At 54.3% G+C, this 25,139-nt stretch overlaps 1 protein-coding gene across 1 annotated transcript in view; it reads right to left on the minus strand.

Annotated features, from left to right (window-relative positions):
- The window catches only part of PTK7 (protein tyrosine kinase 7 (inactive)), an 85,554-nt gene extending 69,536 nt beyond the window's left edge, over nucleotides 1–16,018 (minus strand). The window contains exons 1-5 of the mRNA XM_073563500.1: nucleotides 15,867–16,018; nucleotides 9,128–9,421; nucleotides 8,958–9,060; nucleotides 8,698–8,885; nucleotides 3,591–3,738 (exon numbers count right to left, since the gene is read on the minus strand). Of these exons, the coding sequence (XP_073419601.1) occupies nucleotides 3,591–3,738; nucleotides 8,698–8,885; nucleotides 8,958–9,060; nucleotides 9,128–9,421; nucleotides 15,867–15,903 (770 nt within the window). The 5' untranslated portion in view covers nucleotides 15,904–16,018. The remainder of the gene's footprint in view (nucleotides 1–3,590; nucleotides 3,739–8,697; nucleotides 8,886–8,957; nucleotides 9,061–9,127; nucleotides 9,422–15,866) is intronic.
- Between the last annotated feature and the right edge of the window lie 9,121 nt (nucleotides 16,019–25,139).

Here is a 25,139-nt window from a genome sequence, read left to right on the forward strand (position 1 = left end):
CGGCCTCCACCAGTGTAACGTGTCACTGCCCCCACACCACCCGACCTCCGCTAGTGTAACATGTCACTGCCCCCACACCACCCGACCTCCGCTAGTGTAACGTGTCACTGCCCCCACACCACCCGGCCTCCACCAGTGTAACGTGTCACTGCCCCCACACCACCCGACCTCCGCCAGTGTAACGTGTCACTGCCCCCACACCACCCGGCCTCAGCCATTGCAACGTGCCAGTGCCCCCACACCACCCGGCCTCAGCCATTGCAACGTGCCAGTGCCCCCACACCACCCGGCCTCAGCCATTGCAACGTGCCAGTGCCCCCACACCACCCGGCCTCCACCAGTGTAACGTGTCACTGCCCCCACACCACCCGGCCTCCACCAGTGTAACGTGTCACTGCCCCCACACCACCCGACCTCTGCCAGTGTAACGTGTCACTGCCCCCACACCACCCGGCCTCAGCCATTGCAACGTGCCAGTGCCCCCACACCACCTGGCCTCCACCAGTGTAACGTGTCACTGCCCCCACACCACCCGGCCTCAGCCATTGCAACGTGCCAGTGCCCCCACACCACCCGGCCTCCACCAGTGTAACGTGTCACTGCCCCCACACCACCCGGCCTCCACCAGTGTAACGTGTCACTGCCCCCACACCACCCGGCCTCCGCCAGTGTAACGTGTCACTGCCCCCACACCATCTGGCCTCCGCCAGTGTAACGTGTCACTGCCCCCACACCGCCTGGCCTCCACCAGTGTAACGTGTCAGTGCCCACACACCACCCAGCCTCCACCAGTGTAACGTGTCACTGCCCCCACACCACCTGGCCTCCACCAGTGTAACGTGTCACTGCCCCCACACTACCACCCGACCTCCACCAGTGGAAGTGTCACTGCCCCCACACCACCCAGCCTCCACCAGTGTAGCGTGTCACTGCCCCCATACCACCACCCAGCCTCCACCAGTGTAACGTGTCACTGCCCCCACACCACCTGGCCTCCACCAGTGTAACGTGTCACTGCCCCCACACTACCACCCGACCTCCACCAGTGGAAGTGTCACTGCCCCCACACCACCCAACCTCCACCAGTGTAACGTGTCACTGCCCCCACACCACCCGGCCTCAGTCATTGCAACGTGCCAGTGCCCCCACACCACCTGGCCTCCACCAGTGTAACGTGTCACTGCCCCCACACCACCTGGCCTCCACCAGTGTAATGTGTCACTGCCCTCACACCACCCGGCCTCCACCAGTGTAACGTGTCACTGCCCCCACACCACCCGGCCTCCACCAGTGTAACGTGTCACTGCCCCCACACCACCCGGCCTCAGCCATTGCAACGTGCCAGTGCCCCCACACCACCCGGCCTCCACCAGTGTAACGTGTCACTGCCCCCACACCACCCGGCCTCCACCAGTGTAACGTGTCACTGCCCCCACACCACCCGGCCTCCACCAGTGTAACGTGTCACTGCCCCCACACCACCACCCGGCCTCCGCCAGTGTAACGTGTCACTGCCCCCACACCATCTGGCCTCCGCCAGTGTAACGTGTCACTGCCCCCACACCGCCTGGCCTCCACCAGTGTAACGTGTCAGTGCCCACACACCACCCAGCCTCCACCAGTGTAACGTGTCACTGCCCCCACACCACCTGGCCTCCACCAGTGTAACGTGTCACTGCCCCCACACCACCACCCGACCTCCACCAGTGGAAGTGTCACTGCCCCCACACCACCCAGCCTCCACCAGTGTAGCGTGTCACTGCCCCCATACCACCACCCAGCCTCCACCAGTGTAAGTGTCATTGCCCCCACACCACCACCCGACGTCCACCAGTGTAACGTGTCACTGCCCCCACACCACCACCCGACCTCCACCAGTGTAGCGTGTCACTGCCCCCACACCACCCGGCCTCAGCCATTGCAACGTACAAGTGCCCCCACACCACCTGGCCTCCACCAGTGTAACGTGTCAGTGCCCCCACACCACCCAGCCTCCACCAGTGTAAGTCCCCCACACCACTACCCGACGTCCACCAGTGTAACGTGTCACTGCCCCCACACCACCCGACCTCCGCCAGTGTAACGTGTCACTGCCCCCACACCACCCGGCCTCAGCCATTGCAACGTACCAGTGCCCCCACACCACCTGGCCTCCACCAGTGTAACGTGTCAGTGCCCCCACACCACCTGGCCTCCACCAGTGTAACGTGTCACTGCCCCCACACCACCCGGCCTCCACCAGTGTAACGTGTCACTGCCCCCACACCACCCAGCCTCCACCAGTGTAACGTGTCACTGCCCCCACACCACCCGGCCTCCGCCAGTGTAACGTCACTGCCCCCACACCACCCGGCCTCAGCCATTGCAACGTGCCAGTGCCCCCACACCACCTGGCCTCCACCAGTGTAACGTCACTGCCCCCACACCACCCGGCCTCAGCCATTGCAACGTGCCAGTGCCCCCACACCACCTGGCCTCCACCAGTGTAACGTCACTGCCCCCACACCACCCGACCTCCGCCAGTGTAACGTCACTGCCCCCACACCACCCGGCCTCAGCCATTGCAACGTGCCAGTGCCCCCACACCACCTGGCCTCCACCAGTGTAACGTGTCAGTGCCCCCACACCACCCAGCCTCCACCAGTGTAACGTGTCACTGCCCCCACACCACCCGGCCTCCACCAGTGTAACGTGTCACTGCCCCCACACCACCCGACCTCCGCCAGTGTAACGTCACTGCCCCCACACCACCCGGCCTCAGCCATTGCAACGTGCCAGTGCCCCCACACCACCTGGCCTCCACCAGTGTAACGTGTCAGTGCCCCCACACCACCCAGCCTCCACCAGTGTAACGTGTCACTGCCCCCACACCACCCGGCCTCCACCAGTGTAACGTGTCACTGCCCCCACACCACCCGGCCTCCACCAGTGTAACGTGTCACTGCCCCCACACCACCCAGCCTCCACCAGTGTAACGTGTCACTGCCCCCACACCACCACCCGGCCTTCGCCAGTGTAACGTGTCACTGCCCCCACACCATCTGGCCTCCGCCAGTGTAACGTGTCAGTGCCCCCACACCACCCAGCCTCCACCAGTGTAACGTGTCACTGCCCCCACACCACCACCCGGCCTTCGCCAGTGTAACGTGTCACTGCCCCCACACCATCTGGCCTCCGCCAGTGTAACGTGTCACTGCCCCCACACCACCCAGCCTCCACCAGTGTAACGTGTCAGTGCCCCCACACCACCCAGCCTCCACCAGTGTAACGTGTCACTACCCCCACACCACCTGGCCTCCGCCAGTGTAACGTGTCACTGCCCCCACACCACCACCCGACCTCCACCAGTGGAAGTGTCACTGCCCCCACACCACCCAGCCTCCACCAGTGTAGTGTGTCACTGCCCCCATACCACCACCCAGCCTCCACCAGTGTATGTGTCATTGCCCCCACACCACCTGGCCTCCACCAGTGTAACGTGTCACTGCCCCCACACCACCACCCGACCTCCACCAGTGTAATGTCGTGTCACTGCCCCCACACCACCACCCAGCCTCCACCAGTGTAAGTAGTCCCCAGCCCTCACTCACCGGGACTTGTTACTCAGTGGAGTATCTCTAAAAATCCACTCAAGCGTCGGTGGTGGGACGGCGGAGAATCGGCAGTGGAACATGGCGTCCTCATTCTCCATCACAATCTGATCCACAGGTTCAACCTCCACCTGCGGGAAACTCTCATCTACAGGAGGAAATAGCGGAGGACAACGTCTGACAACACATCCCAGAACCCTGTACAAGACCCCCCTCATACACAGGACCCCCATACTACACCTATCACACACAGGCCCCCATATTACACCCATCACACACAGGACCCCCATAATACACCCATCACACACAGGACCCCCATACTACACCCATTATACACAGGACCCCCATACTACACCTATCACACACAGGACCCCCATACTACACCCATCACACACAGGACCCCAATACTACACTCATCACACACAGGACCCCAATACTACACTCATCACACACAGGACCCCCATACTACACCCATCACACACAGGACCCCAATACTACACTCATCACACACAGGACCCCAATACTACACTCATCACACACAGGACCCCCATACTACACCCATCACACACAGGACCCCCATACTACACCCATCACACACAGGACCCCCATACTACACCAATCACACACAGGACCCCCATACTACACCCATCACACACAGGACCCCCATACTACACCCATCACACACAGGACCCCCATACTACCCCCTTCACACACAGGACCCCCATACTACACCCATCACACACAGGACCCCCATACTACACCCATCACACACAGGACCCCCATACTACACCCATCACACACAGGACCCCCATACTACACCCATCACACACAGGACCCCCATACTACACCCATCACACACAGGACCCCCATACTACACCCATCACACACAGGACCCCCATACTACACCCATCACACACAGGACCCCCATACTACACCCATCACACACAGGACCTCCATACTACACCCATCACACACAGGACCCCCATACTACCCCCATCACACACAGGACCCCCATACTACCCCCATCACACACAGGACCCCCATACTACCCCCTTCACACACAGGACCCCCATACTTCACCCATCACACAGGACCCCCCTACTACACCCATCACACACAGGACCCCCATACTACACCCATCACACACAGGACCCCCATACTACACCCCTCACACACGACCCCCATACTACATGCATCACACACACGACCCCCATACTACACCCATCACACAGGACCCCCATACTACACCCATCACACACAGGACCCCCATACTACACCCATCACACACAGGACCCCCATTCTACCCCCTTCACACACAGGACCCCCATACTACACCCATCACACAGGACCCCCATACTACACCCATCACACACAGGACCCCCATACTACACCCATCACACACAGGACCCCCATACTACACCCATCACACACAGGACCCCCATACTACACCCATCACACACAGGACCCCCATACTACACCCATCACACACAGGACCCCCATACTACACCCATCACACACAGGACCCCCATACTACACCCATCACACACAGGACCCCCATACTACACCCATCACACACAGGACCTCCATACTACCCCCATCACACACAGGACCCCCATACTACCCCCTTCACACACAGGACCCCCATACTTCACCCATCACACAGGACCCCCATACTACACCCCTCACACACAGGACCCCCATACTACACCCCTCACACACAGGACCCCCATACTACACCCCTCACACACAGGACCCCCATACTACACCCCTCACACAGGACCCCCATACTACACCCCTCACACACGACCCCCATACTACATGCATCACACACACGACCCCCATACTACACCCATCATACACAGGACCCCCATACTACACCCATCACACAGGACCCCCATACTACACCCATCACACACAGGACCCCCATACTACACCCATCACACAGGACCCCCATACTACACCCATCACACACAGGACACCCATACTACACCCATCACACACAGGACCCCCATACTACACCCCTCACACACAGGACCCCCATACTACACCCCTCACACACGACCCCCCTACTACATGCATCACACACACGACCCCCATACTACACCCATCACACACAGGACCCCCATACTACACCCATCACACACAGGACCCCCATACTACACCCCTCACACACGACCCCCATACTACATGCATCACACACACGACCCCCATACTACACCCATCATACACAGGACCCCCATACTACACCCATCACACACAGGATTCCCATACTACACCCATCACATACAGGACCCCCATACTACACCCTGAATCATACACAGGACCCCCATACTACACCCATCACACAGGACCCCATACTACACCCATCACACACGACCCCCACACTACACCCGTCACACACACGACCCCCATACTACACCCATCACACACGACCCCCATATTACACCCATCACACAGGACCCCCATACTACACCCCTCACACAGGACCCCCATACTACACCCATCACAGAGGACCCCATACTACACCCATCACACACACGACCCCCATACTACACCCATCACACACACGACCCCCATACTACACCCATCACACACAGGACCCCATACTACATCCATCACACACAGGACCTCCATACTACACCCCTCACACAGGACCCCCATACTGCACCCATCACACACAGGACCCCCATACTACACCCATCACACAGGACCCCCATACTACACCCCTCACACACAGGACTCCCATACTGCACCCATCACACACAGGACCCCATACTACATCCATCATACACAGGACCCCCATACTACACCCATCACACACGACCCCCATATTACACCCATCACACAGGACCCCCATACTACACCCATCACACAGGACCCCATACTACACACACGACCCCCATACTACACTCATCTTACACAGGACCCCCATACTACACCCATCACACACAGGACCCCATACAACACCCATCACACACTGGACCCCCATACTACACCCCTCACACACAGGACCCCCATACTACACCCATCACATACAGGACCCCCATACTACACCTATCACACACAGGACCCCCATACTACACACATCATACACAGGACCCCATACTACACCCATCACACAGGACCCCCATACTACACCCCTCACACACAGGACCCCCATACTACACCCATCACACAGGACCCCCATACACTCATCACACAGGAACCCCATACTACACCCATCACACACAGGACCCCCATACTACACCCATCACACAGGACCCCCATACATCCATCACACAGGACCCCCATACTAAACCCTCACACACAGGACCCCCATACTACACCCATCACACAGGACCCCCATACTACACCCCTCACACACAGGACCCCCATACTACACCCATCACACACAGGACCCCCATACTACACCCATCACACACAGGAACCCTATACCACACCCATCATACACAGGACCCCCATACTACACCCCTCACACACAGGACCCCCATACTACACCCATCACACAGGACCCCCATACACTCATCACACAGGACCCCCATACTACACCCATCACACACAGGACCCCCATACTACACCCATCACACAGGACCCCCATACATCCATCACACAGGACCCCCATACTACAACCCTCCCACACAGGACCCCCATACTACACCCATCACACAGGACCCCCATACTACACCCCTCACACACAGGACCCCCATACTACACCCATCACACACAGGACCCCCATACTACACCCATCACACACAGGAACCCTATACCACACCCATCATACACAGGACCCCCATACTACACCCATCACACACAGGAACCCTATACCACACCCATCATACACAGGACCCCCATACTACACCCATCACACAGGACCCCCATACACCCATCACACAGGACCCCCATACTAAACCCCCTCACACACAGGACCCCCATACTACACCCCTAACACACAGGACCCCCATACTACACCCATCACACACAGGACCCCCATACTACACCCCTCACACACAGGACCACCAAACTACACCCCTCACACAAGACCCCCATACCACACCCGTCACACACAGGACCCCCATACTACACCCGTCACACACAGGACCTCCATACTACACCCCTCACAAACAGGACCCCCATACTACACCCAATCACACACAGGACCCCTATACTACACCCATCACACACAGGACCCCCATACTACACCCCTCACACAAGACCCCCATACCACACCCGTCACACACAGGACCCCCATACTACACCCGTCACACACAGGACCTCCATACTACACCCGTCACACACAGGACCCCCATACTACACCCCTCACACAGGACCCCCATACTACACCCATCACACACAGGTCCCCCATACTACAGTCCTCACACAAAGGACCCCCATACTACACCCATCACACAGGACCACCATACTACACCCATCACACACAGGACCCCCATACTACACCCCTCACAAAGGACCCCCATACTACACCCATCACACACAGGACCCCCATACTACACCCATCACACACAGGACCCCCATACTACACCCCTCACACAGGACTCCCATACTACTCCCATCACACACAGGACCCCCATACTACACCCTTCACACACAGGACCCCCATACTACACCCCTCACACAAAGGACCCCCATACTACACCCCTCACACAGGACACCCATACTACACCCATCACACACAGGACCCCCACACTACACCCGTCACACACAGGACCCCCATACCACACCCGTCACACACAGGACCCCCATACTACACCCATCATACACAGGACCCCCATTCTACACCCCCATCACACAAGACCCCCATACTACACCCATCACACACAGGACCCCCATACCAGACCCATCACACACAGGACCCCCATACTACACCCATCACACACAGGACCCCCACACTACACCTATCACACAGGACCCCCATACTACACCCATCACACAGGACCCCCATACTACACCCATCACACACAGGACCCCCATACTACACCCCTCACATACAGGACCCCCATACTACACCCATCACACAGGACCCCCATACTACACCCGTCACACACAGGACCCCCATACCACACCCATCACACACAGGACCCCATCACACCGATGATGTTGAGGGTGAAGTTGCGGTTGCTGCAGACGTCTCCCGCCGCGTTGTGTGCACAGCAGTAATACTCGGCGCTGTCGTTGGGGCCGGCGCTCCGTATCGTCAGCGTCCGATCCTTGCTGTTGACGCTGTAGTTGGGGCCACTGTCCATCGAGGTTCCGTCTCTGAACCACTGACAGATGGGTCTAGAAATAACAGTGAATGAGAGGACGACAGCACAGGAAGACGCGAGGCAAACGCAGTGCGCCGAATCCTACCTGGGGTGTCCATCGATGTGGCAGCGCAGAATGACCGGGGACTGACTCTGGATGTCACTGACGCTGGCCGGACTCTGCAGGGACACCGGACCACTCTCTATCCCTGAAATGTGACCACATGAGCATGCTCTTTCGCCCCACAAGACTCTCAGCACCCACCAGCAACTTACACTTAATATTGAAGGAGGCGTTGGCGCTGCGCCCCTCCTCGCCAGAGTCCAGATCCCTCGCCACACACTGGAAGTTTCCTGCGTCCAGTCTCCGGTCCACAGCGGTAATAGTCAGACTTCCCTCCTCATGAAAGCGCCGCTCCGTGTCTTCCACAGGAAGCCCGTTCTGCAACCACTCAAACTGCACCCTGGAGGCGCCCTCCACCTCGCAGCGCAGGAAAGCACTGCGACTGTGCAAGGCATCCTGGGAAGATGGCTGCTTGATGAAAACAATGGCACTACCGGTGCTGACAGCTGAAAAGACAGATAACTGTTAGCGAGAACCAAGCAACCACAGGCAGCGCCAGCAGCCAGGAATGTGGGCGGCAGACGGAGCTCCGCAGAAGCAGCACACCGTAACTAAAGCACCCAAATACGGCCAAATCTGAGGAGTCGGAAAGAGTGCACCACCGCCAACCAAACCTCACCAGTACGAACATTGGCACATAAAACCAGCAACGTCACCACTATCTTACTGGCCATGTACAATAGAGAAGCCTAAGTCTGAAGCCAATATGGCATCAACAGAAGTCATCGCCAGTCCAGTCAGACCATGGATCCCGGCAATACCACACGAATAACACATGCAACAGAAGCAACATAAAATGTCGTCAGGAGTGGACAGGCAGGTCCACGTTGTGCCCGATGTCACCAAAAACAAGAACTATCGCCACCTGCTCCAACTGAGCAAGACTTGGCCATGAGCTCTTCATAGCTTCTCGCTCTTTCCTCCATCTCTCATCCTCCCCTTCATCTTTCCTCTCTTTCCTGCTCCATCTCTTCTCTATCCTCCTCCTGCATTTCTTCTCCTACATCATCTCTTCTCTCTCCTTCCCAATCTCTTCTCTACTCGTCCATCTCTTCTCTAATCCATCTCTCCGGCTCAATCTCATCACTCTCCTCTATTACTCCCCTCTTGTCCTCCATCTCTTCTCTCCTCCTGCATCTCTCCTAAACCATCTCTCCTCTCTTCATCTCTTCTACATCTCTTCTCTCTCCTCCTTCATCTCTATTCTCTTCTCTCTTCTACATCTCTTCTCGCTCCTCCATCTCATCTCTCTCCATCTCTTCCTGTATCTATTCTAACTCCTCTTGCATCTCTTCTCTCTGCATCTCTCTTCCTCCATCTCTCTCTTCCATATCTCTTCTTCTCCATCTTGTCTGTCTCCTTCCCCATCTCTTCTCTCTCCTTCCTCCCCCATCATTCTTCTCTCTTCCTCCATCTCTTCTCTCTCCTCCTCCATCTCTTCTCGCTCTTCCCCATCTATTCTCTCTCCTCCTCCATCTCTTCTCCATCTCCTCTCTCTCCTCCTCCATCTCTTCTCTATCCTCCTCCTACAATCATCTCCTCTCTCCTTCCCAATCTCTTCTCTCCTCCTCCATCTCTTCTCTAATCCATCTCTCCTCCTCAATCCCATCACTCACCTCTATTACTCCTCTCTCGTCATCCATCTCTTCTCTTCTCCTGCATCTCTCCTAAACCATCTCTCCTCTCTCCTCCATCTCTATTCTCTTCTCTCTTCTACATCTGTTCTCTCTCCTCCTCCATCTCTTCCTCCATCTATTCTCTCTCCTCCTGCATCTCTTCTCTCGCCATCTCGCTCTTCTCTCTCCTCCTCCATCTTTCTTCTACATCTTTTCTCTCTCCTCCTCCATCTCTTCTCTCTCCATCTCTTCCTCCATCTATTCTAACTCCTCCTCTATCTCCTCTCTTTCCTCCTCCATCTCTTCTCTCTCCTCCTCCATCTCTTCTCTCTCCTCCTCCATCTCTTCTCTCTCCTCCTCCATCTCTTCTCTCTCCTCCTCCATCTCTTCTCTCTCCTCCTCCATCTCCTCTCTTTCCTCCTCCATCTCCTCTCTTTCCTCCTCCATCTCCTCTCTTTCCTCCTCCATCTCCTCTCTTTCCTCCTCCATCTCTTCTCTCTCCTCCTCCATCTCTTCTCACTCATCCCCCATCTCTTTTCACTCCTTCCCCCATCTCTTCTCTCTCCTTCCTCCATCTCTTCTCTCTTCTCCTCTCTCTCCTCCTCCATCTCTTCTCTCGCCTTCCTCCATCTCTTCTCTCACCTTCCTCCATCTCTTCTCTCTCCTCCTCCTCCATCTCTTCTCTCTCCTTCCTCCATCTCTTCTCTCTCCTCCTCCATCTCTTCTCTCTCCTCCATCTCTTCTCTCCTTCCTCCATCTCTTCTCTCTCCTTCCTCCATCTCTTCTCTCTCTTCCTCCATCTCTTCTCTCTCTTCCTCCATCTCTTCTCTCTCCTTCCTCCATCTCTTCTCTCTCCTTCCTCCAACTCTTCCTCCATCTCTTCTCTCTCTTCCACCATCTCTTCTCTCTCCTTCCTCCATCTCTTCTCTCTCCCTCCATCTCTTCTCTCTCCTTACTCCATCTCTTCTCTCTCCTCCTCCATCTCTTCTCTCTCCTCCTCCATCTCTTCTCTCCTTCCTCCATCTCTTCTCTCTCCTTCCTCCATCTCTTCTCTCTCTTCCTCCATCTCTTCTCTCTCCTTCCTCCATCTCTTCTCTCTCCTTCCTCCAACTCTTCCTCCATCTCTTCTCTCTCTTCCACCATCTCTTCTCTCCTTCCTCCATCTCTTCTCTCTCCTTCCTCCATCTCTTCTCTCTCTTTCCTCCATCTCTTCTCTCTCCTTCCTCCATCTCTTCTCTCTCCTTCCTCCATCTCTTCTCTCTCCTTCCTCCATCTCTTCTCTCTCCTCCTCCATCTCCATCTTCTCTCTCCTTCCTCCATCTCTCCTCTCTCCTTCCTCCATCTCTTCTCTCTCCCCCATCTCTTCTCTCCTTCCTCCATCTCTTCTCTCCTTCCTCCATCTCTTCTCTCTCCTCCTCCATCTCTTCTCTCTCCTTCCTCCATCTCTTCTCTCTCCTTCCTCCATCTCTTCTCTCTCCTTCCTCCATCTCTTCTCTCTCCTTCCTCCATCTCTTCTCTGTCTTCCACCATCTCTTCTCTCTCCTTCCTCCAACTCTTCCTCCATCTCTTCTCTCTCCTCCATCTCTTCTCTCTCTTCCTCCATCTCTTCTCTCTCTTCCTCCATCTCTTCTCTCTCCTTCCTCCATCTCTTCTCTCTCCTTTCTCCATCTCTTCTCTCTCCTTCCTCCATCTCTTCCTCCATCTCTTCTCTCTCTTCCACCATCTCTTCTCTCCTTCCTCCATCTCGTCTCTCTCCTTCCTCCATCTCTTCTCTCTCCTTCCTCCATCTCTTCTCTCTCCTTCCTCCATCTCTTCTCTCTCCTTCCTCCATCTCTTCTCTCTCCTTCCTCCATCTCTTCTACCTCCTTCCTCCATCTCTTCTCTCTCCTCCTCCATCTCTTCTCTCCTTCCTCCATCTCTTCTCTCTCCTTCCTCCATCTCTTCTCTCTCCTTCCTCCAACTCTTCCTCCATCTCTTCTCTCTCCTCCATCTCTTCTCTCTCTTCCTCCATCTCTTCTCTCTCCTTCCTCCATCTCTTCTCTCTCCTTCCTCCAACTCTTCCTCCATCTCTTCTCTCTCTTCCACCATCTCTTCTCTCCTTCCTCCATCTCTTCTCTCTCCTTCCTCCATCTCTTCTCTCTCCTTCCTCCATCTCTTCTCTCTCCTTCCTCCATCTCTTCTCTCTCCTTCCTCCATCTCTTCTCTCTCCTTCCTCCATCTCTTCTCTCTCCTTCCTCCATCTCTTCTCTCTCCTTCCTCCATCTCTTCTCTCCTTCCTCCATCTCTTCTCTCCTTCCTCCATCTCTTCTCTCTCTTCCTCCATCATCTCTTCTCTCTCCTTCCTCCATCATCTCTTCTCACTCCTTCCTCCAACTCTTCCTCCATCTCTTCTCTCTCTTCCACCATCTCTTCTCTCCTTCCTCCATCTCTTCTCTCTCCTTCCTCCATCTCTTCTCTCTCCTTCCTCCATCTCCATCTTCTCTCTCCTTCCTCCATCTCTCCTCTCTCCTTCCTCCATCTCTTCTCTCTCCCCCATCTCTTCTCTCCTTCCTCCATCTCTTCTCTCCTTCCTCCATCTCTTCTCTCCTTCCTCCATCTCTTCTCTCTCCTCCTCCATCTCTTCTCTCTCCTCCTCCATCTCTTCTCTCTCCTTCCTCCATCTCTTCTCTCTCCTTCCTCCATCTCTTCTCTCTCCTTCCTCCATCTCTTCTCTCTCCTTCCTCCATCTCTTCTCTCTCCTTCCTCCATCTCTTCTCTGTCTTCCACCATCTCTTCTCTCTCCTTCCTCCAACTCTTCCTCCATCTCTTCTCTCTCCTCCATCTCTTCCACAATCTCTTCTCTCTCCTCCATCTCTTCCACAATCTCTTCTCTCTCTTCCACAATCTCTTCTCTCTCTTCCACAATCTCTTCTCTCTCTTCCACAATCTCTTCTCTCTCCTCCATCTCTTCTCTCTCCTCCTCCATCTCTTCTCTCTCCTTCCTCCATCTCTTCTCTATCCTTCCTCCATCTCCTCTCTCTCTTCCACCATCTCTTTTCTCTCCTTCCTCCATCTCTTTTCTCTCCTTCCTCCATCTCTTCTCTCTCCTTCCTCCATCTCTTCTCTCTCCTTCCTCCATCTCTTCTCTCTCCTTCCTCCATCTCTTCTCTCTCCTCCACCATCTCTTCTCTCGCCTTCCTCCATCTCTTCTCTCGCCTTCCTCCATCTCTTCTCTCGCCTTCCTCCATCTCTTCTCTCGCCTTCCTCCATCTCTTCTCTCGCCTTCCTCCATCTCTTCTCTCGCCTTCCTCCATCTCTTCTCTCTCCTTCCTCCTCCTCTTCCTCCATCTCTTCTCTCTCCTTCCTCCATCTCTTCTCTCTCCTTCCTCCATCTCTTCTCTCTCCTTCCTCCATCTCTTCTCTCTCCTTCCTCCATCTCTTCTCTCCTCATCCATCTCTTCTCTCGCCTTCCTCCATCTCTTCTCTCGCCTTCCTCCATCTCTTCTCTCGCCTTCCTCCATCTCTTCTCTCTCCTCCTCCATCTCTTCTCTCTCCTTCCTCCTCCTCTTCCTCCATCTCTTCTCTCTCCTTCCTCCATCTCTTCTCTCTCCTTCCTCCATCTCTTCTCTCCTCATCCATCTCTTCTCTCTCCTTCCTCCATCTCTTCTCTCGCCTTCCTCCATCTCTTCTCTCGCCTTCCTCCATCTCTTCTCTCGCCTTCCTCCATCTCTTCTCTCGCCTTCCTCCATCTCTTCTCTCGCCTTCCTCCTCCTCTTCCTCCATCTCTTCTCTCTCCTTCCTCGTCCTCTTCCTCCATCTCTTCTCTCTCCTTCCTCCATCTCTTCTCTCCTCCTCCATCTCTTCTCTCTCTTCCTCCATCTCTTCTCTCTCTTCCTCCATCTCTTCTCTCTCTTCCTCCATCTCTTCTCTCTCTTCCTCCATCTCTTCTCTCTCCTCCTCCATCTCTTCTCTCTCCTCCTCCATCTCTTCTCTCTCCTCCTCCATCTCTTCTCTCTCTTCCTCCATCTCTTCTCTCTCCCCCATCTCTTCTCTCTCCTCCTCCGTCTCTTCTCTCTCCTCCTCCGTCTCTTCTCTCTCCTTCCTCCGTCTCTTCTCTCTCCTTCCTCCGTCTCTTCTCTCTCCTTCCTCCATCTCTTCTCTCTCCTTCCTCCATCTCTTCTCTCTCCTTCCTCCATCTCTTCTCTCTCCTCCTCCGTCTCTTCTCTCTCCTTCCTCCATCTCTTCTCTCTCCTTCCTCCATCTCTTCTCTCTCCTCCTCCATCTCTTCTCTCTCCTCCTCCATCTCTTCTCTCTCCTTCCTCCAACTCCTCCTCCTTCTCTTCTCTCTCCTCCTCCGTCTCTTCTCTCTCCTCCTCCGTCTCTTCTCTCTCCTTCCTCCATCTCTCCTCTCTCCTCCTCCATCTCTTCTCTCTCCTCCTCCATCTCTTCTCTCTCCTTCCTCCATCTCTTCTCTCTCCTCCTCCATCTCTTCTCTCTTCCTCCATCTTTTCTCTCTCCTCCTCCATCTCTTCTCTCTCCTTCCTCCATCTCTTCTCTCTCCTTCCCCCCATCTCTTCTCTCTCCTTCCTCCATCTCTTCTCTCCTCCTCCATCTCTTCTCTCTCCTCCTCCGTCTCTTCTCTCTCCTCCTCCGTCTCTTCTCTCTCCTTCCTCCATCTCTCCTCTCTCCTCCTCCATCTCTTCTCTCTCCTTCCTCCGTCTCTTCTCTCTCCTCCTCCGTCTCTTCTCTCTCCTCCTCCGTCTCTTCTCTCTCCTCCTCCGTCTCTTCTCTCTCCTCCTCCATCTCTCCTCTCTCCTCCTCCATCTCTTCTCTCTCCTTCCTCCATCTCTCCTCTCTCCTCCTCCATCTCTTCTCTCTCCTTCCTCCATCTCTTCTCTCTCCTCCTCCGTCTCTTCTCTCTCCTCCTCCGTCTCTTCTCTCTCCTTCCTCCATCTCTCCTCTCTCCTCCTCCATCTCTTCTCTCTCCTTCCTCCATCTCTTCTCTCTCCTTCCCCCCATCTCTTCTCTCTCCTTCCTCCATCTCTTCTCTCTCCTCCTCCATCTCTTCTCTCTCTTCCTCCATCTCTTCTCTCTCCTCCTCCATCTCTTCTCTCTCCTCCTCCATCTCTTCTCTCTCCTCCTCCATCTCTTCTCTCCTCCTCCATCTCTTCTCTCTCCTTCCTCCATCTCTTCTCTCTCCTTCCTCCATCTCTTCTCTCTCCTTCCTCCATCTCTCCTCTCTCCTCCTCCACGATGAGCCCTGCGTCCCTCTCCCTCCTCCCTTCCCTCGTCTCACCGCTCAGCAGCAGGCACAGGGCGGCGCTCGGGCTCATGGCGGCTCCGTCCACACCTCAGCACATCTCGGCGGCGTCTTTCATGGCTCCCGGACCGATTTCCTTCTCCCACAATCCACTGCAGCCGCTGAAGGGGGCGTGTTCTTCCGCTGAGCCGCTCCGTGACGTCATCATCCTGCGCCCTCCGCCGACATAAACAGGAAGTGGACAGGCGGCGCCCGCAGTGTATCCTGGGAGCTGAGGCTGAGACCGGCGGGGAGCCGCCAGTGTGACCGCCGCCGGTGCGCCTCTCCTGGCCGTCTATGCACTGTGTGTACAGCGGCGTTATTACCGTGCGGATTTCATGGCGTTTTTGCCAGAATCGTGGAATAAACATCAGACATGGGTTTGTTTGTTTTTTAATATTTTTCATGTACCAGATTCTGCAGGATTCTAATTCTTGTGATCGCACCTTGTTCTTATCGTTGGGAATATAAAAACCAATGCACGGATCAGCGTCGCCATGGTGAATAGGGGTGAAGCTCTGCGGGGGGAGGCCGGGACCAGGCGCAGCTCTGCGGGGGAGGCCGGGACCAGGCGCAGCTCTGCGGGGGAGGCCGGGACCAGGCGCAGCTCTGCGGGGGAGGCCGGGACCAGGCGCAGATCTGCGGGGGAGGCCGGGACCAGGCGCAGCTCTGCGGGGGAGGCCGGGACCAGGCGCAGATCTGCGGGGGAGGCCGGGACCAGGCGCAGCTCTGCGGGGGAGGCCGGGACCAGGCGCAGCTCTGCGGGGGAGGCCGAGACCAGGCGCAGCTCTGCGGGGGAGGCCGGGACCAGGCGCAGCTCTGCGGGGGAGGCCGGGACCAGGCGCAGCTCTGCGGGGGAGGCCGGGACCAGGCGCAGCTCTGCGGGGGAGGCCGGGACCAGGCGCAGCTCTGCGGGGGAGGCCGGGACCAGGCGCAGCTCTGCGGGGGAGGCCGGGACCAGGCGCAGCTCTGCGGGGGAGGCCGGGACCAGGCGCAGCTCTGCGGGGGAGGCCGGGACCAGGCGCAGCTCTGCGGGGGAGGCCGAGACCAGGCGCAGCTCTGCGGGGGAGGCCGAGACCAGGCGCAGCTCTGCGGGGGAGGGCGGGACCAGGCGCAGCTCTGCGGGGGAGGCCGAGACCAGGCGCAGCTCTGCGGGGGAGGGCGGGACCAGGCGCAGCTCTGCGGGGGAGGCCAAGACCAGGCGCAGCTCTGCGGGGGAGGGCGGGACCAGGCGCAGCTCTGCGGGTGGAGGGACCAGGCACAGCTCTGCAGGAAGGGCGGGTTTCATCCCACATTCCAAAGACATACTGATAGGGAATTTAGACTATGAGCCCCATCGGGGACAGTGACGATAATATCTGTAAAGCGCTGTAGAGTTAATGATCTATTTATATAATTGCCTTGTAATGTTTTCATTTCCTGTTCTGTCCAGATGTCACCGTATCCCAGAATTCCAAGCGGAGGAAGTTCACCGACCGCCATATTGGAACACCCAAGTGATGGGTGTCTCAATATGGAAACTGCTGCTGGTACCAACCTATTGTGCGGTATAACCAGTGGAACACCGTCGCACTTCGCCTGTGCGAATTCCGCGCTGGCACAGTGAATCATTCGGCTGATCCCGGCGGCAGATGCGCGACGTGTCTACAGGCAGAGGAAGCCGGTCACATTAAAGGGTTTTACCACGAACGAAAGTTAATTTTAAAAATTGTGTCTGACTGTGTACGGAGCATACCACATCTCCTGGGCGGGGGGGAAGCAAAAGACAATACTGCCATTACAGCAGGGGATCACAGAGGATTCATTTTGTGAGGTAAAATATTTCACTGACTGTTTTTAAACAATAGACAGAGCACAGGGGGAGACAGCTCAAACGGGACCGCACATGAGGGGAGAGACAGCAGACAAGGGGGATAACACATGGGGTAGGTCAAAGAAGAGAGCACAGACAGGAGAAGTCAGCACATGAGGAAAGAGAGAGTGGATAGGTGGGTGAGCACATGGGGGGAGGGGTCAGAGAGGCCCAGCGCCTGCGCACTGCCGTACTTGGCTCTGTTCTCAACAGGGCAGATCAATACGCCTGCGCAGGAGTCACTACACGAAGCAAGGAAGATGACATCACATGAAGATGGGATGACCCGGACCTGCGATGCCCATCGGACCCCCCCCAGCATTTTAGAATGCTGTAGATAAGCCCCGAAAGGCCGTGGCTGCAGCTTATAGCTGAAAAACGAGGTGACAGGTTCCCTTTAAGGATATCCAGCCATTGGATCCCTCCAATTCTCTTTCTGAATCCCTTAAAATCTGCCTTTGACGTCTGAGTCTTCACAGGTCTTCCGCCTCTAGTTATCCAAAATTCTAAAATAGCATGGTCGCTACCTCCTAGTGTCCCAGCCACTTTTACCTCCTCAACCATTTCCTCCCTGTTTATAAGGATTAGATCCAAGGTACCAGTTCCCCTTGTTTTCTCCCTTACCTTTTGGAAGATAAAGTTGTCAGCAAGAGAGGATAAGAATTTCCTTGACCTGTTAGTTTTGCCTGAAAGAGATTCCCAACAAATGTCTGGATAGTTGAAATCTCCCATGACAACTATGTCATATTTTTTGGAGAACTTGGCCATTTGATGCATAAAGAGTTCATCCAAATCTTCAGCGTGCACAGGCGGCCTGTAGTAAATGCCTACAATGGTGTCCTTTCCATTGTTCTGCCCTTGTATTCTTACCCAAACAGTTTCCACAGAACTCCCAGTCTCTGAAGCTTGGATCTCTGTGCAGATATACGCTTTCTAACATACAATGCGACACCCCCTCCTCGTTTATCAAGTCTGTTTCTTGCAAATAAGTTGTATCCTTCTAGTCTTGTATTCCAATCATGTGTATTGTCCCACCAAGTTTCAGTGATTCCAATGACATCATATTTCTTTTCCTGCGTTAGTAGTTCCAATTCTCCTTGTTTGTTGCCCATGCTTTGTGCATTAGTATAGAAACATTTTAGTTTGTGATTGGTTTCTCTTTCTCCAATATTTTTATTAATTAGATTCTTTTGTCTTTGTTCTTCCCTTCCACTTCTAATAGCAGAGTTCTCAATAGCATTTGTCAGGTGTATGGCTTTTTCTGGTCTTTTGCTTCCCTTCCCATGTTGTTCTAGTTTAAAGCTCTCCTTACAAGTGTAGCAAGGCGACTTCCAAATACATGTTTTCCAGTCTTCGTAAGGTGCACCCCATCTCTAGCAAGTAGCCCATCGTAAAGGTAACTCCGTGATCCATAAATCCAAATCCTTGCTGACAGCACCATCGACGTAGCCAGTTCACCTGCAGAATCTTATTCCACCTCCTTGTTCCATGGCCATCCACTGGGAGGATGGAAGAGAAGACCACCTGCGCTCCCAGGTCTTTCACTTTCTTACCTAAGTTTTTAAAGTCTCTGCAGATGGTTTCCAGGTCGTTTCTTGCTGAGTCATTTGTGTTAGGCGTCGGATTCCTGACTCTGCACAGCGGGAATCCAAAGCCAGACATCCAGCGGTCTCCCATTCTCCTCCGACCGCTCCGGGTGCTGTTCAGCAATCACAGCGAGCCAGGCGTGCTGCTCAGACTTGCTCTGACAGCCTGGATATTGCTGCCACCTCTTGTGCAGCAATGGTAGCGCAACCTGCTCTGCAGGGAACCGCTCCAGAGGCTAAGTCCTCATGCCGTGCTACTGGGCATGCCCGCAAGGCCACCTCTCAGTGGAGAGCAGGGGTCACGTGTTCAGGTCCTGTGTCGGATCTGATTGGTCCTTCCCAGGATACTGGAAGGTCCCGGAAGCGCATGGCTATAAAAAGCCCGCATGGCGGCTCGGCCATGCGCTAGTGTAGCATATTATGGTGTGTGTATGGTGATGGATGCATGGACTGATGACTGACTCATTAGAAAACCCCTACCCTCTGATACTACGAGTGGTGACTGAGTGTGTACTTAGGTCAGCGCCAGGTAGTGGAAAGCTACACGCCACTGTGCTTACCGCACCTACACTAGCGTCCGTCGGTGTCCGGCCACAGGAAAGATACTGGCCTGGAGCAAGGACTGAGGGAAGGTGTTTGAGGGGCAGTCTTCAGGTAGCTTCCACGGAGGTGCCTGCGGATCTCTCTGCGCTACCTAAACCCTACCACCAGTACGCGGACGTCTGTTTCATTGCAGTCATTTAGTAAATTCAGAAAAGTTCATTTTTTTCTCAATAATGTACACTCTGCACCCCATCTTTACTGAAAAATACAGAAATGTAGAAATTTTTGAAAATTTATTAAAAATCATAAGTATTCAGCCCCTTTGCTCAGACATTCATATGTAAATCACATGCTATCCATTTCCTTGTGATCCTCCTTGAGATGGTTCTAATCCTTCGTTGGAGGCCAGCTGTGTGTAATTACATTGATAGGACTTGATTTGTAAAGGCGCACACCTGTCTATATAAGACCTCACAGAGCATGTCAGACCAAATGAGAATCATGAGGCCAAAGGAACTGGCCAAGCAGCTCAGAGACAGAATTGTGGCAAGGCACAGATCTGGCCAAGGTTACAAAAGAATTTCTGCAGTACTCATGGTTCCTAAGAGCACAGTGGCCTCCATAATCCTTAAATGGAAGAAGTTTGGGACCACCAGAAGTCTTCCTAGACCTGGCCGTCCAGCCAAACTGAGCAATCGTGGGAGAAGAGCCTTGGTGAGAGAGGTAAAGAAGAACCCCAAGATCACTGTGGCTGAGCTCCACAGATGCAGTAAGGAGATGGGAGAAAGTTCCTCAAAGTCAACTATCACTGCAGCCCTCCACCAGTAGGGCCGTTATGGCAGAGTGGCCCGATGGAAGCCTCTCCTCGGTGCCAGACATATGAAAGTCCGCATAGGGTTTGCGAAAAACACATGAAGGACTCCCAGACTATGAGGAATAACATTCTCTGGTCTGATGAGACGAAGATAGAACTTTTTGCTGAAAATTCTAAGCGGTATATGTGGAGAAAACCAGGCACTACTGATCAGCTGTCCAATACAATCCCCACAGTGAAACATGGTGGTGGCAGCATCATACTATGGGGGTGTTTTCCAGGTGCAGGGACAGGACGACTGGTTGCAATTGAAGGAAACATGAATGCGGCCAAGTACAGAGATAACCTGTATGAAAACCTCTTCCAGAGTGCTCTGGACCTCAGACTTGGCCAAAGGCTCACCTTCTAACAAGACAATGACCCTAAGCACACAGCTAAATTAACAAAGAACTGGCTTCAGAACAACTCTGTGACCATTCCTGACTGGCCCAGACCTAAACCCAATAGAGCATCTCTGAAGAGACCTGGAAAATGGCTGTCCACCAACGTTCACCATCCAACCTGACAAGACTGGAGAGGATCTGCAAGGAAGAATGTCAGAGGATCCCCAAATCCAGGGGTAAAAACCTTGTGGCATCATTCCCAAGAAAAATCATGGCTGCACTAGCTCAAAAGGGGCATCTCCTCAATACTGAGCAAAGGGGCTGAAGACTTATGAACATGGGAGATTTCAGTTTTTCTTTTTTAATAAATTTGCAAAAATTTCTACATTTCTGCATTTTTCAGTCAAGATGGGGCATAGAGTGTACATTAATGAGAAAAAAATGAACTTTTATGAATTTTCCAAATTGCTGCAATGAAACAAAGTGAAAAATTTAAAGGAGTCTGAAGACTTTCCGTAGTAGCCGTCTGAAGAGTCCTCCTATCCTGTCAGACACATCTTTAATTTTTGCACCTGGAAGACAGCACATATCTCATGGTTTGTGACGACTCTTGGTGTGGACCCTCTGGGTCGTGGCACCAACCCACCCAGGGCGAGCTGACCTAGTTTGGACCACCCCTATACAGGGAGTGTCAGGGGCAAGCCCAAGGGGGTGAGGTACCACGACTGCTGGCACCAGGTGGCCGTCTCACAGGAGACACGAGTGAGTGTCTCCAGGAACGTGTAAAGCGTGGACACAGGGACACATGGGGTACAGGGTGAGTGTACGGAGGCACAGAGAGTACAGGACAATACAAGGCGTGTACATGGGGGTGCGCTAGATACAGCATAGTGCCAGGCGGGTACACAAGAGCATGTATAGCGTGCACAGACAAGCATGCCTGGGTGCGAGCAAAGGAGCACACCTGAGTACAGAGTTAGACAGCGTGCACAGAGAGCACGCCTGAGTGCAAGGTTAGGCAGAATATGTGCTAAGAAGCATGACAGGGCACATAGCAGAGGCAGAGTGTGTGCAAAGAAGCACAATAGAACACAGAGCAGAGTGTATGCAGGAGCATGTGCTGGGAAGCACGGCAAGGCAGAGTACAGAAACGGCGCACAAGGCAGAGGATCCGAATACAGCGCACAGCCAGGCAAGGACCAAGCAGACCAAGCAGGAAGCACAACAATAATCAGGCACCTCCCATAGGAAGAGGTAGCCTGATATAGGGCAGGAGTGCTAGGACTTCTGGGTCAGTTCCTCCAGGACCATAGAGAGGGCAAGGCTGCAGCTAGAACCGAGAAGAGCGCACATGCGCACTAGCAACGTTGTGCAGCCGTGGAACTAAGTACGAGAGGTGCGCGTGCGCACCCGTTGGGACCCCCAGAGCGGCCGCGGCACCGGAAGTGGTGATGTCGTGTGCAGGGTCCCGCCCCCAGGTGAGAGCGGCGTGACAAGGTTATATTCGGTCTGCAGATAGCGGCCTCTGTTCCTCCCAACTGGGAATCCTCCATGACCACCACTCTCCGTTTCTTCTTCACAACATTTTTCTTTCTCCATCCAGGAGGATTCTGAAGGCGTACAAGGTTGCTGTTTGTTGGCAAAGTCTTATCCTGATGTATTTCTTCATCGTTTTCCTGCGTGAGAGCCTGGTACTGGTTCCTGAGCAGTATGGGCGCTGACCGCCTCCCGATCCTCCTTCTCTGGGTCACATGTTTCCGTCCCTCTGTTTCTTCAGGTGCACTCCGAATTTCTTCTCTTTCTGTAACATGAAGCGATACTGTATTTTTCGGACCATAAGACGCACTTTTTTCCCCAAAATTTTGGAGGAAAGTGGGGGGTGCGTCTTATGGTCGCAATGTTCCTACCTCCGAGGCTGGTGCGGGTGCCGCGGGGCTCTGTAGTGCGGTGGTGGCAGCGGGCTGTGCTCCGGTGCAGGGTTAGCGGCTCTCTGTGCTCCGGTGCAGGGGCGGCGGCTCCGCCGGCATTTCCTCCAAGCCCGGAGGCCCGGACCGGCGGCCATCTTTCCGGCGTCCATGCTCCTGGAGGCCACCGCAACATGGCGGCGGCCAGCAAGGGATGTGCGGGGGCCTCTGGGCTTGGAGGAAATGCCGGCGGAGCCGCCGCCCCTGCACCGGAGCACAGAGAGCCGCCACCCTCACCCCACAGAGCCCACCTGCCCCAGCACAGTCCTGCCCCAGCCCAGCTGCCACAGCACAGGTGCCCCAGCACAGCCCTTCTGCCCCAGCACAGCCCACCTTCCCCAGCACAGCTGCCCCAGCACAGCCCACCTGCCCCAGCCCCAGCACAGCTGCCCCAGCACAGCCCAGCTGCCCCAGCACAGCTGCCTGTTATGATTGAGTCACCGTAGGAGGCAAAAACAGAACTGCTAGCTAAGTCCAGAAAACCAGAGAGGTTGGCAGCTATCGGATTGCAGACCCCTAAGCAATAGGCAGCCCCCAACATATAATGACGGTGAAGCAAGATGAAAACACTAACACAGACAGAAAGATAGACTGAGCAAAGACAGGGCCCAAACTACCTAGATAGGAAAGGACAGGAAGGCTGCTGTCTGCAATCCGTGAAAAACCCTATGAAAATAAGAGCCAACAGACTGACAGTGAAAAAGGCCCTGAAGACGCTAGGCTTCAAAAAAGCTATGTCAGTACTCAGGAATATTCTGAAGACAGAGCAACCGGCAAAAGGAGATTCAGCTCATCCCAGCAGGGAATGGCAGAATCCAGAAAAGCAAGGAAAACAAAAACAAAACATAAATGCAAACAGGCAAAGCAGGAAACAGCTTTAGGGAAGCAGGAATCAGACTGGTGTCCTAGAAGTCCACAGAGAAATCACCCGCAGGGCAGAAGGGCGTCGGCAGCCTTATATCCAGTTAGTGACTCCACTCAGCCAGTCATCCTCATTAGACTCAGGTGCCTGATAATCAGGCTCATTACCTTCCTTTACCAGAATAGGGAGTTCACCAGACCTCAGTGACGAAGGGGAAAATGAACTCACAACAGTACCTCCCCCTTGAGGAGGGGTCACCGAACCCTCAACCACGCCACCAGGGCGATCAGGGTGAGCCCGATGAAAGGCACGCACCAATCTTTTGGCATGAATATCAGAGGCAGAGACCCAGGAATTATCCTCCTGACCATAACCCTTCCACTTAACCAAATACTGGAGTCTCCGTCTAGCCAGACGGGAAACCAGTATTTTCTCTACCTCATATTCCATGTTACCTTCAACCAATACAGGGTCTGGAGGTGCCACCCCAGGAACAACTGGTTCAACAAACCTCTTCAACAAGGACTTATGGAACACATTATGGATTTTAAATGTGACAGGAAGAGCCAAACGAAAAGAGACCGGATTAATAATCTCCAAAATCTTGTTAGGTCCAATAAATCTAGGCTTAAACTTAGGAGAAGCCACCTTCATAGCAATATTTTTTGATGATAACCACACCATATCACCAATCTTAAACTGGGGACCAATGGTCCTATGTCGGTTGGAAAACCGCTGGGACTTTTTCTGGGAGAGAGATAACTTATCCACCACTTGGTCCCAGATCTGGTGCATTCTCTCCACCACAGTGTCAACACCTGGGCAGGCAGAAGGCTCCACCTGCCCTGAAGAAAATCGAGGATGAAACCCAAAGTTACAAAAAAAAGGTGACATCAATGTGGCAGAACTAACTCTATTATTTAAAGCAAATTCGGCCAAGGGCAAAAATGAAACCCAATCATCCTGATCAGCGGAAATAAAACATCTCAAATACGACTCCAAGGTCTGGTTTGTTCTCTCTGTCTGCCCATTGGTCTAAGGGTGAAAAGCAGAGGAGAAGGACAACTGAATTCCCAGCTTGGAACAGAAAGTCCACCAAAATCTAGACACAAACTGAACTCTGTCAGATACAATGTTCTCAGGAATCCCGTGCAAGCGAACCACCTGTTGCAAAAACAGGGGCACCAACTCAGAGGAAGATGGCAACTTAGGGAGTGGTACAAGATGAACCATCTTAGAGAACCTATCACAAATCACCCAAATAAC

This window comes from Dendrobates tinctorius, unplaced genomic scaffold (genome assembly GCF_039654945.1).
Source record: "Dendrobates tinctorius isolate UK_male_01 unplaced genomic scaffold, ASM3965494v1 ptg000393l, whole genome shotgun sequence".
Lineage (NCBI taxonomy): Eukaryota > Metazoa > Chordata > Amphibia > Anura > Dendrobatidae > Dendrobates > Dendrobates tinctorius.